The sequence below is a fragment of the Anolis sagrei genome, chromosome 2 (genome assembly GCF_037176765.1).
Source record: "Anolis sagrei isolate rAnoSag1 chromosome 2, rAnoSag1.mat, whole genome shotgun sequence".
Taxonomy (NCBI): domain Eukaryota; kingdom Metazoa; phylum Chordata; class Lepidosauria; order Squamata; family Dactyloidae; genus Anolis; species Anolis sagrei.
This window is the reverse complement of record NC_090022.1, coordinates 110,495,783-110,512,354: the sequence shown is the minus strand read 5'-3', so window position 1 is coordinate 110,512,354 and position 16,572 is coordinate 110,495,783. Positions and strand designations below refer to the sequence as shown.

Below are 16,572 nucleotides of genomic sequence, written 5' to 3'. Positions count from 1 at the left end.
ATATAAATAGATAACAAACGTAGCATTTGCAGCAAAACCTCCCATGCACTCTGGAACGAGATACATTTTATCATATGGCAGTTGTAGGCAACGGTGCAGATATAGGGTTTAGATTTTGGCAGTTTAGACCTGTGGTGGGTCAAAACTCCCACCATAAGCATCAGAAAGTCACTTTACTTCTAGTTTTGGCTTCTAGGTTCTTGGTTGGTTTAGTGTGTGTGTATTTGGGGGGGGGGGGGGTGTCCATGGGGAGTATTAACAAGTAAAGCAGGCATAGTCATTCACTGTGGTGGTGTGAGGGGAGGGGGTCCATCTGAAAAATGAATTCATTCCATGGAAGGTCTTGGATTTTGTAGTCCTGTTAAAAGGGAGTTGGAACCACATGTCCGCACTTTCCCACATTGCGTTTCAGAAGTGATGTTAGCAAGGTCATCGATAATAAATCTTTGTATTTGTTGTAGTTATTTGCCTTCAAGTTCACTCCAATTTATGGGGATCTTTTCATAGGATTTTTTTTTTGCATGGTTTATTCCAAGGATATTTTGCTTGTCTTTTAACCTAAGAAAGTGTGGCTTGCCCAAGGTCACCCAATAGGTTTTCATGGTACAAATTATGCAGTCGAATTTCCCACATTTGGGGAAATTGCAGGGGTCAGCACACCCGGAGAGAGGATTCTTCCAGAATCCTACTCCCAGTACTCACCTACATTTCACCTGTATGACTTCCTAGTGTAGGTGAAATGTAACCAGTACTAAGGCATGGTTTGACGTTCCTTAATAGTTTACACCCTGAAGACAGATGTTTAAATAAGAATGTAGAAAAGAAGCAAATAAAGATAAACGTATGATAACATCCCTGGTTTGATACAAAGTTCTGCTTCATTTCTGATTAAAAATAGTTTTGTTTAAAATGGTTTAGTTAGTGATTAAAATTGTTGTATTTAAAATGGTTTGGTTATGTAAATAGGAGGGAGGAGGGAGCATACATAAATACACAGCAGGAAAAAGTGTATTCCAAAGTGTATACCAATATCCACTTGAGAAAAACAAAAAACAGGATTCTGGAATCATGGTGGAATACTGAGAAACTGAATGAAACAAACAAATGGACGGGTTTTCCTAACCTAATACAAGATGGGATGATGGCTCTACACTTTGGAGATTGTATAGATTTCGGTCCTGCTGGTCACTAGTGGAGAAGAGAACCCTTTCTCAGTCTAAAATTTAAAGGAGCTATCCAAGTCTGTTTTGGGAACAGGCTTCAGTACAATAGAAAAATCCTTTAAAATCCACTGATCTGCTGATATAGAAATCCTCACCTATGATGTCCTAAACCATTCATCCAGTGTGGGGCTTATTTGTTGTAATGGACAGAAACTTCAATCAAAGAGATCTGGCTCAAATTCCCTTAAGATCTTACTGGATGACCTTGGACCAATCAGTCTGCCTCAATCCAAGTATCTTATTAGCTAATGTGAGGATAAAACTAGTAAACTTCCCCAAGAAGCCCACTTCTTGATAGTGTAGGGTTCCTATGTGATACATAAAATTGTTAGGGAAACTCTTCTCTAAGCTATGAAGGATTTTAAACATAATATTGATACTTTGTATTATTTTTTAATTAATATGTAGCATGCAAATAATGGGTTCTAACTTAAGTATGACCTATTCAAATCAAAGTCTTCCTGTTGGTTATGTGATGGATTTATTCAAATGTAGAATTCTATCCTCATCCAATCCAAAGGCATCAGAATTTGTGATCCAATAGAATACAATCCCATCTTGATCTTACACTTTCAATGTGATAAGCGAAGATGGCTGCCTTTCAAGATGAGTTGATATCCGTTCTGAGTCAGTCTCTGTAAAGCTATGTCCTGTGTAAGAATGACTCACTATTTTTGGAACACCCAACAAAGCACAGCTGAATCATCTAACTGTAAAAGTGATAAACAAGTGTGGGCTTTTTCACTCTGCTTTTTGTACTTGAGAACCCCAAATTTGAGAAAGGCCATGTCTTTCGTGCTCAGAAATGAATTAAAAAACAATCACTACCATTGAACATTCGCTAGTTAATTAGGGTAAAAATAAATAACATGCCACAGAATATGACTCCAGTGAAGGCATTTTGATTAGGGATTGTTTTTATAAAGTGTATAGTGCTGTGAATTAGCTTAGGAGTTATATTTTTGTCCATGCTGAATGCCATATATTTGCTTTTTAAAAAGATTTGAACCAGGGATAGAAATTGTGCAAAACTCCAGATATTATCAGATTGCAAATCCCAGCAGCCCTAGCCAGCATAACCATGGAGTTGTAGTACAACATCTTCTGGATGTCATATGACTCCAGGACATCAGATATACCATCATTCAAAGGCACTGTTGAAGTGATATATTATTACTATTCAGATTAAAACGCAGGGATTATAGACAATCTAGTACAATTGAATTCAGTAGATTCTACCATCAAATAGTAAACTAACCGCTCAGGTTACAAGTGGGGAAGTGTCACCGCACAGCTTTCTCTCACATTGGCCCCATTTTCCCAAACGGAATACAGGAAGCCTCCTGTGTTCTGGGCAGAGCGTCCTAGGATGCTTGTATCAAAGATAATCAACAAAGCCCTGTTGGAAGTTAGTGTGCATCATGTGATGGGTGGGGTGTGGCTCTGTGGATCAACTGTGCTGCAAGCATCCTAGGACACTTGTGAAGACACATATGATTAAGTCCTAACTTACTACAGTTATAAAAATTTGAAAGGAAAATTTCATCTGGGGTGCAGGATTCCTATCTGTTCCTCAGCCCCCCCACCACCACCCCTGGAGCTACAATTATATATTTTTTTCAGAGATGGAGAAGTAGTGGAGGCTAGGGCTGGGCGGTTTCGTTCGTTAATTTCGTAATTCGTTATTAATTCAATTTTTTTGATAACGAAGTGATATTGAACCATTCAGGAGCAACTAAAAAACGAAACGATTTTTTCAATTCGTTTTGTAATTGTTTTGTTATTGTTTCGAAATCGTTTCGAAATTGTTTCGAAATCGTTTCGTTATTATTTCCGCATGTCTGGTGCAAGTTTTATAGTTGTTCGTAAATTTTGAACTTTTTTTAAGGAAAATTTCGGACCCCTGGTCTAAACAATGAAATACATTTTGCCTTGCTTTTGTAAATCTTGTACTTCATTCCAGAGAAATAAAATGTGAACCATGTATTTCATGTGTACATTTTATAAAAGCAAAAGGCTAAAATGCATGCAATTAAAAATACACACAAAGATGCTTTGGTCACTAGAGGCCTTTTTATGTTGAATGCAATGAAAGCTACTAATTGTCCCAATTTCCTGCTTCATTTCCTGCTTCATCAGAGCGTGTAACTGCAGTGAAGACTGACATCTTTGTCACCAGCTTTGGACCAGTTTCAGACCATGATATGGTAAGTGATGTCCTATCTACTTTCAGGTTCTACACATTTTTTAGCCTTCAGAAAGAGTGTGAAAATCTGAACTGGCTTATTATCATGTACCCTGCCTTTTTTGTCATCTGTACCATTATTTGTATCATTTCACAATTGTTTACAAGGATACATAAACTTTCATCTTGAATGCCCTCACCAACCTGTAATAAGATAACAAATTAAAATTCTTCCAAGGAATAGCAAATGGAAGGAAAGATTTTCTCATAAGGAACACATCACTAGAGACCTCATCACATGGAGGCCCTTGATGGAGGGAATCCATAGGGTAGTGGGCAAATTGTGGGGCAGTGGGGCGAATTAGCCTTCCAGTGCATTGCATTACCTGCATCACCCACTTGCTCACCACATGCCAGAAAGCATAACTTTCTGGCTTGCTCCTGTACTGTCCCCAGCATTTTCACTCTGAACACAGGTAGTCTCCCGTGTTCAGATCTCCTCATCCTAGAACAGTTTGCTGATACAGCCAGAATGGAGCACTGCCAGAAATAGCTGTGTGTTACATGATGGGATCCAGCCAGCTCCATACTGGCTGTATCGGCAAACTATTCTAGGATGAGGAAATTTATCAATGTGATGAGGTCCTAGGTGAAGTGGAGATGAGATCATTCAGAGACATTCAGTAGACCAGATGAGAGAAATAGAAATAATAGTAGGCAGTACCTGTTTGTTCAGTCTATGGTTGAAGACTTTTACTTATCAGACATAGAACTGGTGCTATATCATTTCATCTCATGTTCTATTTGGAGGTGAACTTTCCATTCATTCTCCTTCACTGCAAAATAATGTCTGTTCCTAGCAAGTGTTTTGTAATGTACAGAAACCTGACTTTTTGAGTCTCTAGAAATTTCTTCATCATCATCACCTGCCTCAGAGGTTGAGAAGTAACTTGTAACAAGCCTGATCAGTATTGACATGGTGAAACCAGCATAACTGATCAATGGTAGGATGGTGCTCTGGAACCATGGAATGGGCTCGGTTCTGGATTTAGGACCAATGAGGCCCTGTGCTAGTTAAGCTATAAGGCAGTGTAGATTCAGCCAATGTCCTGGCTCACCTTAAGAATTAACACATTTTGTTTTTCATTAGCTTTCATGTCAGATGTTTCAGATACATTTGATGAAGTTCATTGCAGATCATGAAGGTTTGTGCTAAAAAAAAACCCTGTTAGCCTTTAAGATGCCATATGAGTCATCTGTGTTATTGTTTTGCTGCAATATTATTACAAAAAGTCCAATGGAGATCTTAAAAAAATAATTTTCAGTTCTCCACTTTCTTAAAGATAAACTGAAAGGAAACCGAAACCCTCAAATGCCTCAAAAAGATTTCACTAGGAACTTGTGGTAAACCACACACAATATTTTTCCATTCAAAGAAACACTTGTAAATGCAGAGTATTTATTAGTAAACAGACTATTATTTGACATTGTTTAATAATAAATAAAGAATTTAAGAAAGCATAATCAATTTGTAATAGTAATTCTTCATATTTGCAATTCCACTGCTCTACATTTTCAGGTGAATGCAGTTATATATATGCAATGTATGTTTGCCTTGGATAAAGTATACCTGCTTGAAAGCCTATTCCTTTTGGAACTGCAACTACTGCTGCAAAATTAAATGTGAATGCTCCTTTTGAAATATATTGAACACAAACACTGTTGCAATACTTTGGAACACTGTTCTGTTAATGATTCTACTCAGCCTGTTTTTCAATGCTATCCTTTATAAACCAATAACTTCCCTGCCTCTATATTTTCATTCTATTAACTTAGATTTTGTTGGTGTTGTGTAAGGAGTGTGTCTATAACCTGATCGGTACATCAGGTTTTCATCCGGAGCTATATAAATCTCATTTCAAGTTCTTTGGTGGAATTATGTGATGCATACAATTTTGTGGCATATATGTAATTTGGCTCCTGCCTAGAAATGTTGAGGTCTATGGACACAGGATCCAATGCAGATGTCATGCTCTTTTTAAAGCTCTGATACTCTGAGAGGACCGTGCTGCAGATATGGTTAGGTGCCTATTAACCATAAGTAGCCTTTAAAAACTAACAGTTCTTTATAGATCTTCCATTAAAGAAGCTCATCCATTGGTGACTATATCTTAGTGTTTCATTATTGTAACTGGCCTTTATTTTATGAATCTCCCTCTTTATTATTAAGTAATTGTAATCATTTCTGGAGATGGGAAGAGGATCCTAGCATCTGTTTTATATCTAGCATCTCATCCTTGTTAAGAAGAAATGTTGAATTTATTTAAGTGCAGCTGAAAACTGGTATATCCTAAAGTATACATAATAATTGATGGCCTGTATGTAGGGGTTTGCATGAAGATGAAGAACAGAATGTTTTTTAATTGAATGCTTATAATTGTTTTAATTGTGTTAATTGTAACTGTGTGTTTTAATGGGGGGTTTTTTGGCATCTAATGGCTGCCTGCTGTAAGCCATCCTGAGTGCCTCTTCGGAGGTGAGAAGGACAGGATAGAAATGCCTGAAATAATAATAATAATAATAGTAACCTCCTTCAGAATGATGAGAAAGAAATGCCCATAGCATTCTCTCTAGGCATTCACGGATATGGCAGATTTTGGCAATTAGAGGAGGATGGATTTTTATGAAAAAATACACAGTCTCTTTTGTCTTTCATGTCTGTATAGACTGTCCTCATTTAAAGGCCAAGATGCAGAAAGCTTGATGACTAATGTTCATTAGAGGTTTCATAAACCTCTCTCAGTTTCATATACTTGTTTGCATGGCACAGAGCTAGACATACCATATTTATTTGATTTTAAGAATCCATTGATTGTCAGCACACTAATGTCATTATCACCAACAGAAAAAGCTATATCTGTGTGTATGTATAGAGTACACACAATTCTAAGAAGCAGAAGCACCGCATTTTTAAAGATGTTTATATGGAGAAAAAAATGCATCTTTGAATCAAATAAATACAGTATGTCTTTGATATGTGCACACACACACACACACACACACACAATATAAATCTATTCTAGCTTTTTCCTGAAAAAATTCTTACTGAAATGTTTCCCTGGACACTCCAGCAATTGTCACTTGGATGGACACTTAAGCATTCCCAAAGAAGGGGAACTGCACAACCAAAGTGAGAAGATAAGAGAGGAACATCTTTGCCTAAAACTTGATGTTTTTGCACACCTACTCACCCTTATTTCTCAAGTGTTAACTCTAGATTAGTAAAATGGAGGATTCTGCTCTCTCCTCTTTCTCTTAAAATTCAGCTTGAACTGGATAGCCCTTCAAATAAAATGATGTCCTCTGTAGAACATGATGCATGGGCTGAGATCATATACTAAGCAGGTACTCTGGTGCTTATTATTAGGAAGGAGGGAAATGAGAGGCAATTCAGATGATGAAGATACGGCTGCTCTCAGTTTAGAGAGGTAAAAAAAGATTATTCTTACAGATGGAATGGTCCCTTCTTTTCTTTTCCTGGGAGTTTAGAACATCTACATTTTTAACATCTGAATTGCCTTCTACCCTTACTTCTGGTAAATAGTGAGCTCCCTTGCAGCCTGACAGCTGCTGAGGGAAGGGAGTTTGTATGAAGTGCTAAGAGCATCCTGAGCCCTGTCCAGAAGGGATGCTGTTTATGGTTGCCTAACCTCCATTTCATAGAATCATAGAATCAAAGAGTTGGAAGAGACTTCATGGGCCATCCAGTCCAACCCCCTGCCAAGAAACAGGAATATTGCATTTAAACCACCCCTGACAGATGGCCATCCAGCCTCTGTTTAAAAGTTTCCAAAGAAGGAGCCTCCACCACATTTACAGTACAACCCCCATATCCACAAATTTGATATGCACTATTTCACATGCTCATGCTCTAAAAAGGATATTCTATCTGGGAAATTTTCCTGGACCTTTACCAGTGTGGTTCTCTGGTATGCTTCCAGCTTGGGTATAGTCAAAATATATGATTTATTACTATCAATTCTTTCAAGTATTGATGGTAAGTCTTGAAAGGGATCCTCCATTGCTAGAAGGGTTATATCATATTTTTAAATTCAAGGGCCCTCATTTTATGTGAGATAGGGTGTATCTTAACATTTCTTCTATTTATCCTCTGCTTTTTAACCTTCAGAATTCAATGACAAATAGGATGAATACACATCTGTGATTTCTTTAAACACAGTGTTTAAAGGAATCCCTCTTCAATGCCCTCATTGCCTGATTAATGTTTTCAATGCTCCCTATTGTCTTATTTTAGGAATACACAATAGATGTATTTTTCCGGCAAAGCTGGAGGGATGAAAGACTGAAGTTCAAAGGACCCATGCAAGTCCTCAGGCTTAATAACCTAATGGCCAGCAAAATATGGACACCTGATACATTTTTCCACAATGGAAAAAAATCAGTAGCTCACAACATGACTATGCCTAACAAACTCCTGAGGATTACAGAAGATGGAACTCTGCTCTATACAATGAGGTGAGCTTTGCAACATGACATTATCTCATTTATGAAAAGAAGTAGAATTTTTCATACTAAAATGATGGGCACATCCCCTAAAGGATAAATTGAATATAGCTGGTTTTCCTTCCTATTTGTTCTTGTTTTTTCTTCTTCTCACTTTCTGACCTTTAAGCTTATTTAGCTCCACTGAATTCTCTGGGATGTACAAAAGGCTTCATGTTTCACTGAACAGGTTTGGGAATTACTGCCTTATGAACGAAGTATGTAATTTGAACACTGGCACAAAGCAGCACCATGACAAGAAGGGTTTTTTTTATCTCACTTGGAAGCCCCAGCACACACATTGGAGGTGAGAAGAGAGGAGGGAGAATGAAATGCTTCCTTTACAAGATCCAGTGCAATTAAACATTTCATTGGATATACATTTCTGATCTGCTTGGCCAATCCCAATAAAGAACCTTGTTTTGCAGTCTGAAAAAGATGAATACCTCTTGTCTTTATCCCTAAAGATACAATGAGGGGGGTTTAAAAGAAAAAAAGACAAATTGGCTAGGATTTTTTTCTGCAGAAGTGCAGTAGTTAAGAGTGTTCTTCAGGGAAAATGAACACCACCTTGACTGCAGTTGATTTAATCTGATTTCAGAAGCTAAGTATGGCCAGGTTGGCATGGTACTCAGACAGAAACTCACTAGGATTCTGTGAAGAGAATTCAGGTAGGAAGGGCTCCTACTTGAATTCCTAGAAATTTGCTGATAATCTGTCCCAGTTTTGGGGAGAAGGTTGGATATATAAGAAAGAGAGTGGTATTGTTCTTTTCTTTTCCATCCAGGAGGAGCAGGTAGAGTACTGACTTTATTGTGCTTGATGGATCAATTGTTTGTATAAAGTACCTCACTGTGTTCTTATGTTACCTAACCTAATATCTCCACTCCGTGAAGTTTGCTAGATGACTTCGGGTTAATTGTTGTGTCTCTATCTAATCCACACTTCAAGGTTATTATGAAGACAGAACCAGAAATTGAATGGTTATCAATCTAAATTACTTAGATCAGTAACTTAGTCCTCCAGGTTTTAGAGACTTCAACTTCCTGAAGCCCCAGCCAGATGTCAGGTATTCTGAGATCTAAAGTCCATAACACCTGAAGAACCACTGAACAGGGGCCCTTCTACACTGACTACGGATGCAAATCCAATCTGTTGTCTAGGACTCCAGATTGAGGCCAAATGGATACAAGACAGAGATCTCTGAAATGCCCCAGAGGCTGCAGGGAGCTCCCTCCCCTGCTGTGTTTCAGTGGTGAGACATTGTGTACTTGGTCTTGGATGCTCTGACTGATGTCAGCCAAAGCACCACCCCACTAAGAAATCTGGGAGGGGAGAAATCCCCCTCCCATCCCACTCAGCATGCATGGGGTCTGCCATCCCATTTCCCTGTTCTGTCTAGGGAACAGGAGATAGCAATGATGACAGTGAGGGCAGTTGTACTTGGTTCCAGTTCGGAACCACTTCAATTGTCTTTACTCCCCGCTAGCTTGAGGGAAGGATTTGGGATTTCCTCCAAATTACCTTAACCTGGGGCATGGTTGCATTAAGGTAGCCTTGCCTTGGTTTGAGTTGGATCAGCACCATGCAGCATTTAGTAATTATTATTATTATTATTATTATTAATAATAATAATAATAATAATAATAATTTATTTGTATTCCGCCCTACCTCCCCAAGGGGACTCAGGGCGGATTCCAGCATACACAAACACAAAGGCAAACATTCAGTGCATTTGGCCACTGTAGGGCTGATCCAGCTATACACCTAAGTCATCAGTGTAGATGAATCCCTGGACATAGAATAGGATACAAATGTAAGTAATAAACAATATTTTTGATTCTATGTATTCAGCCATTTTATGCTTTGCAAGAAAAGATCAGAGGCCATCGTGAGTAGCATGATATTACACAGGGGTTTGGGTTGAGGGGGCATGCAAATGGTTACAGTAGAAATCTAACTTCATGAATATCATCTTTATTACAATTGGCAACTCTTTGTTCCTGAGTGAGCTTACTAAAATGAGCATTGGAATAAACATGTTGGAGAATAAACATGTTGGAGATTGGTTTCTGGTTTTATTGAGTATTTTCATACTATCAGTCCAGTACAAAGGCTGAATGCCCCACTACAGCATATACAGTAATGTTATAAATGTCAAGAACTGTGGCACAAGATGCCCATTCCATTGCTACGGAATTGTACAAGTGATTTAATTGGGGAGTGAAAAACCAAAACATCCAAGTGAGCAAGAATATTTCAGTATGTGCAAATGATTGTTTGACATAGCATGTTATCAATGCTGCAAATGAATGTGTGCTTTTGTTTTATTTAGAACTATTTGTTCTAAAACTATTCTGTTGCCCATTTCCAATCCACCACTCCTGACAGGCTCACAGTGAGAGCAGAATGTCCAATGCATTTAGAAGATTTTCCCATGGATGCACATGCTTGCCCATTGAAATTTGGAAGCTGTAAGTTGACTTCAAAAATAATTTTTCTCACTTTCTTTCCATGAGCCAGGCTGTTTAAAAGCCGGGGACTATATGTGTGTAAATATATTTTCCAGTCTCTCTCTTTTTTTTTTTTTAAAAAATGATGATTTTCTACATGAATAAACATACTCCAATAGCTGTCACAGACAATAGCCAAAGAGAGAAAATGGCTCCTCTGCAGACCTGGGGAACAAAAGTACTGTGAGAAGACAGCATATATAGAGGAAGAGATTTTCTATTTGTACTGCAGTTACATTTTATCAGGAAGACCTACAAGGAATGTGAGAGTTTGTCCCCAAGCATTTTTGAAGAAGTCATTATTTTATCCTATTTCCATCCAATTAAAAACATTTAGGGATCACTATGATGTTTTAAAAGGTCTAGATGAAACCAGTATTAAGAATTTGTTTAAAAAAATTAAACACTAGTGTAGAAACCATTGGGACATATTGCATTTACTCAGATCTAATGCTCACCTTTTTTGACTAAATCATCTCGTCAAAATTAGGGTGCACATTAGATTGGTGTAATTTGGGCCCTTTCCACACAGCTGAATAAAATCCCACATTTTCTGCTTTGAACTGGAATATATGGCAGTGTGGGCTCAGATATTGAGGGATTTTCTGCTTTGATATTCTGGGTAATATGGCTCTGTGGAAGGGCCCTTGGTAAACTTTGTGCTGAGCCAAAGCAAAAGGGGAAGCTGCTTCAGGAGCAACTGGAGCTCCAGTTTGAGGAATGCCATCTATAATTTAATAGCCAGGGCTCAATGCTATGCAATCCTGGGATTTATAGCTTGGCGAAGCACCAGCATTCTTTGGTGGAGAAGGCCCAAGTCCTGGTAAAACTACAGCCCTCATGACTCCTTAGCATTGAACCAAGGCAGTTAAAATTGATTTATTCTACAGCATTGATGCAACCCAAGGTTTTCTTTTCCATTGCTAGAAGTTTTGGTGTTCTAAAACTTTTGAAAGAAGTAAATCTAAGCAGGCAGCAACTGTAATGGCCATATTACAAATAGTGCACCTTTTGCTGATGTGCATTACATTAATCAGCAAATACTTTTTTTGGTTTCAGAGTTGAAAATTGAAGTACACATTAGATTCGATGGTGCATTAGATTGGAGTAAATACGGGTATTTCTCTACATGTCCCATTGGAATAAAATATATTTTTCTACATCTTCCGTGCAGTTTGGTTGGACCTCTCCACTGGAAGAACCCTAACCCTGTGCCTGTTCACTAAACAGGAAAAGTGAAAACTGCTTAGTTCAGCACACCAGTGCAGCAATAATGAAACTCCAGCCTTTGATTCCATTTAAGGTCCTCATGTTGATGTTGCTTTAAAAAACTGAGTCCGAAATCTGGGACTGGCAGTTAAGATGAAGGGATACTCAGCTAGGGAGCTCCTTTGGTGTCTTTGAACAAACTACAAATCCTAGGATTCCAGAGCGTGTAAACAGGGAAATTAAAATAAAATGGTAATACTCTAATTGTTCAGCATGAAATAGTTTCTAGTGATCAAAAGATGCTCTTAGCAATGCCTACCATAAGTAAGCAGTGGTGTCCCTTCATGTTTTCCCTTCAGAACTCTACACAGGCTGCTTTAAAGGAAGGGGCAAAGAGATAGAGCTTGTGAAAAAAGAGAACCCATCAAGAGAAAAAGCTTTACCTCAAATTCCCTCCTAATATAATGGCTTTTCATCTTGGAAACTGGGTGTTTGGTGCTTCAATAGCTCTTCCTGCTTCTACAGCAGCTCTTGACATAAGCTGCATGTTCAACCACTATCAGTTTCTCATCTGAAAAATGTTAGGAAGTGATTACACCTCCAATAATCTTCTTTAAAAAATACTAGCATTTGGGAAGAGATTTTGATAAGCTTTTAAAGTACAGGTGTACCTACTTTATATGAGCATGTTAGTTTATTGGAGTTTTAGCACTAATTTAAAAATGCATATGATCCAGTCAATGACAATATTTAGAGCTATTTTAGGAAGTCATCACACCAATTCCATTGTTTCATTTTATGGGGTTTTAAAGTGAGTCACTGTGAATGAAAGAAAAAAAAAACATTGCCACATGGAGAGGCAGGAGTGGTAGATGAGGTCCAGGCTTCGTGCTACTCTTTCGTTGCTACTCTAATGAAGTTAAAAAATACTTTAAAAATACTAGCATTTGGGAAGAGATTTTGATAAGCTTTGTTAAAAAAAAAACAAAGGCTTTAAGGTGTGTGCCAAGGAATTCCAATCTGAATAATCTTATCAGTCAAGCAGAATCAGGGTTGAAATTCTGAACTGTTTGCAAGCACAGCTATGTTTGATATAGTATGCAGCCTTCTGGTGAGCATTCAGGCTATTCTTCTTAATCGCATACATTGAGCCATTACTGATCATTCCCAGAAGACTTCTGAAGGAGAAACAAGAAGCTGTATGCCTCAATTAATGCCATTTTATTGGTATCTATTTTTATTTTGAAATTTACGAGTAGCCGCTGCATTTCCCACCTTAGGTTTATATTCGAGTCAATAAGTTTTCCCGTTTTTTTGTGGTAAGATTAGGTGCCTCAGCTTATATTCAGGTTGGCTTATACTCAAGTATATACAGTACATTATATTTGGAATGATGGGCAGGTAAGTAAATAAAATGTCACACCTTTGGAAATGACTTGTTTCCCCCTCAATTAGATGCTTACACAAAATCAGAAGTAGTGTATGAATGGACAAAGGAACCTGCACTGTCTGTTGTAGTAGCAGAGGATGGCTCTCGACTGAACCAATATGATCTCATGGGACAAACTGTAGATTCTGGAATAGTGCAGTCGAGTACAGGTGAGTACATAAATGCAAAATCAGTGTGAAGTGATGTAGGTATGGAGTGAAATGTATAACCATTCCAATAGATGGATTTTTAAAATACATATACCTCATGTTTTTTTAGATAAGAAGATAAGCTTAGAAAACTAGGGAGTGAGGGTTAGGTGTGTGTTTAAAAATCACTAGTGAAATCCAGCTTCTTTCTCCAGGTAATAATGGCATTCCAAAGTTTTCAACAGATTTGCTAAGGAAAAATGGAGCCAGTTCAGAGTAATGGCAAAATTTGAGCATAACGTTGCTCTCATTCTGAATCCTCAAATACCTTTTGTATGCCTCAGGGGGAAAAAACCCATAATTCTAAGAATGAGACACTTTAAAGCTATCTTTGGTGTCCGTGTGCACATGTGTTTAGAGCAGGCTACGAAAATTCAATATAAAATGAACAAGTAATTGTGAAACAATTGGGCTTAGGACTGTTAAATTTTGAAGGGGATGAAATCTCATAGCCAGGAAGCTTTTTCTGATATCTTGTTCTTTACATGTTCAGAACATTGTTACTTCATGTGCAGATAGTACCTGAGCTATTATGGAAAAAAATTAAAATGCTCTCTTAAGTTCTTCCATTATGTTGATGTTAGTCAAACTAGTGTGCTGCATATCTAAATAATTAATTGTTTTCTTCACATGGATCAAACTCACAGAGGATTCTCTCCTATGAAATCAACAATTGTTGATCCAAGTGGGGAAATGTAATTGTCTTAGCCAGAGCAGGTCTATTGAAACACATTTAATTCAATGCATATTTAATTCAATTAGTGGGTCTCCTATAGTTGGGATTAATATTGACTTTCAGCCTAGAAATATATTAAGCATGTAAATAAATAAAACTGTATCAGCAAACAGGTTTTTTTGTGGCGTTTTGGGTTAAACCCTTGAGTTGGCAGGACTGGTCAGTGGTTTGAATCTTGGGAGTGGGGTGAGCTCCTGTCTGTCAGCTCCAGCTACTCATGTGGGGACATGAGAGAAGCCTCCCACAAGATGGTAAAGCATCAGGGCATCCCTTGGGCAATGTCCTTGCAGACGGCCAATTCTCTCATACCAGAAGCGATTGTAGTTTCTCAAGTCACTCCTGACATGAGAAAAAAAAGCCAAACTACAGAAAATTAAAATATTTCTTTAAAATTCTGTCTTATCAACTGTCCAGTTCTGTGATGGCTGATTATAATACTAGAATTCATATCAAGTGGTTTTTCAGAAAAAGATTCAGGGACAGAAACAGAGATAACCTTAAGCAATTCTGCACCACATTTTGGGAATGTTTACCATGGGTCAAATACTAGGATATCCAAGTAACCAAATTAGCTCATTTTGCCTGATTCTGAAAAAACAAAACCAGCTTTGAAAGCTGAGATCAGGATGAGCCTTCACTACTATTTGGAACTGAATGCTCAATAAACCAAACCATATCACTCTTTCAAGATGAGCAGGTATTCCCATTGAAGGAGATTAATTTGGGACCTAAAATTCTATATATCTCTTTGCCACAGATTGGCTTTCCATGTTCTCGATGAAGTAAATATACTTCTAAGACTGTTCTGGCTGTATTAAAATGTACCCTATTCTGAAGTGTGCAAACAAGTAATTATTTCCAAGAAGTGGGATATGAGGGATCGTTTACAGGTCCTACGGTTTGCTTTCCAATCCAAAATGTCATCCTAATGGAAAGAACATAGTTAACATTCAAGTCACTGTTTCATAGCATTTTGTCAATGCTGTCAGAAATGAGGCAGCTCAGGCAGAAAAAAATAAGAAATCCCAATTTGCAAAGGCATCAAGAACAAAATTAACATAATGGCTTAAAAGACATTAATCACTGTTATTTATGATTAGTGCCAAGTTCTGCGCAAGATGTTTGCACAGACTAATAAAAATAACAAAAACAGGAACACAGAAGCAAAACAAACTGGAGAAGCAGTTATATTAAGGAAAGAACAATATCAAATATTAAATTTCAAAGATGAAATTGCAACCATTAGTCTCAAACAGTTTGCAAGAGAGATCCACTCCTTTGAAAGAATAAAGGGGTCGTCACCAGGATTTTGTTTAAATTATTGCTAAGAATATACAAATAAGGTTTGAACGAACTGGAGAAGAAAGAGAAAATAAATTGCACCTATCTATCTGTTTACTACCTACTGTCTAAATATATCTCTCTATCCTCTCTCTCTCTCTCTGACTCTTTCTCCCCACTATCTATCCAGATATAGTAGATAACACTCAGACAAAAGCTGTATGAAACCAGCGCCTCACGGTCTTCAATCCTTAGAAATGGCTGGACTTCAGCTCCCAGAATCTCCAGCCAGTATGGCAATGGTCAGAGATTCTGGAAAGTGACACTCACTAATTAGATTCAGTCATTAGTTTTTTAAAGCCTGACACCATTTATGCCGCTTCTAATTTTGGCAGAGCTTCCATTTGATTATTGGACTGGCTCATTTCTTTTCTCTTCTGACAGTTATTTTGTTTCAGTTATGTCAGTGCAGAACGTGACGCTGCATTATCGGGCCCCAAAGGAATTTGACCTTTTCAAGATATTAATTTTTCAACTAATCGTCACAAATGATCAGACTAAAAATGAGATGCCTGTTTAATTTCTGGAAAATACCGTTTCACAAAAAACCATTAAACTGTGAACAGGCGCCACAGACAATCTTAACAGAGCACTTTTCTTTAAAAAAGAAGATGAAAGCCACCCAACTGATTTATAATTCATAGATCAAGAAAAGATCAAAAAGACATTTGGGCAAAATCTTTCTCTTTAAAGAAGGCCAGTTCTCTGACTTTATTCACAGATCAATCCATCCTGCACCTTGCAGTTTGTGACTCCCAAGCCGAGAGCAACTTGCTGGCCTGATATTATGACCATGCCAGCTGCAAGGCAACTCACACGATTTCTTCACTCTCAAGCAGCTAAAAATAAAGATAGAAATAAGATTATATTATGCCACTTGTGAGTCACCATACAGGGTTGGTGAACAAACTTCATCTAAGATATAAACAGATAATAATGGTGAGGTCTGTGCAAACTTAGCCATCATATTCTAAGAGAAGGGCTTTGCAAAATTTCCCTCCAAGATCCCTTCAAATTTGGAATTCAGGGGAGGGAGAAGAAATTCTGCATGACTAGCACACCCCATCTTTTCTAAATGCCAGGTTGCCACTGTCAAAACTTCTGATATTAGCATTCTATATTTTGGTTTTGTACTATGTAATTTCTTAAGAGTTTTGTTTCTTT

At 37.8% G+C, this 16,572-nt stretch overlaps 1 protein-coding gene across 5 annotated transcripts in view; it reads left to right on the top strand.

The window, feature by feature from the left end:
- GABRA1 (gamma-aminobutyric acid type A receptor subunit alpha1) overlaps window positions 1-16,572 on the top strand; it is a 44,661-nt gene that overhangs the window by 14,799 nt on the left and 13,290 nt on the right. For all 5 annotated transcript variants that reach the window (XM_060764979.2, XM_060764978.2, XM_060764976.2 and 2 more), the window contains exons 4-7: window positions 3,363-3,430; window positions 7,724-7,944; window positions 10,363-10,445; window positions 13,149-13,292. In XM_060764979.2, the coding sequence (XP_060620962.1) occupies window positions 3,363-3,430; window positions 7,724-7,944; window positions 10,363-10,445; window positions 13,149-13,292 (516 nt within the window). The remainder of the gene's footprint in view (window positions 1-3,362; window positions 3,431-7,723; window positions 7,945-10,362; window positions 10,446-13,148; window positions 13,293-16,572) is intronic.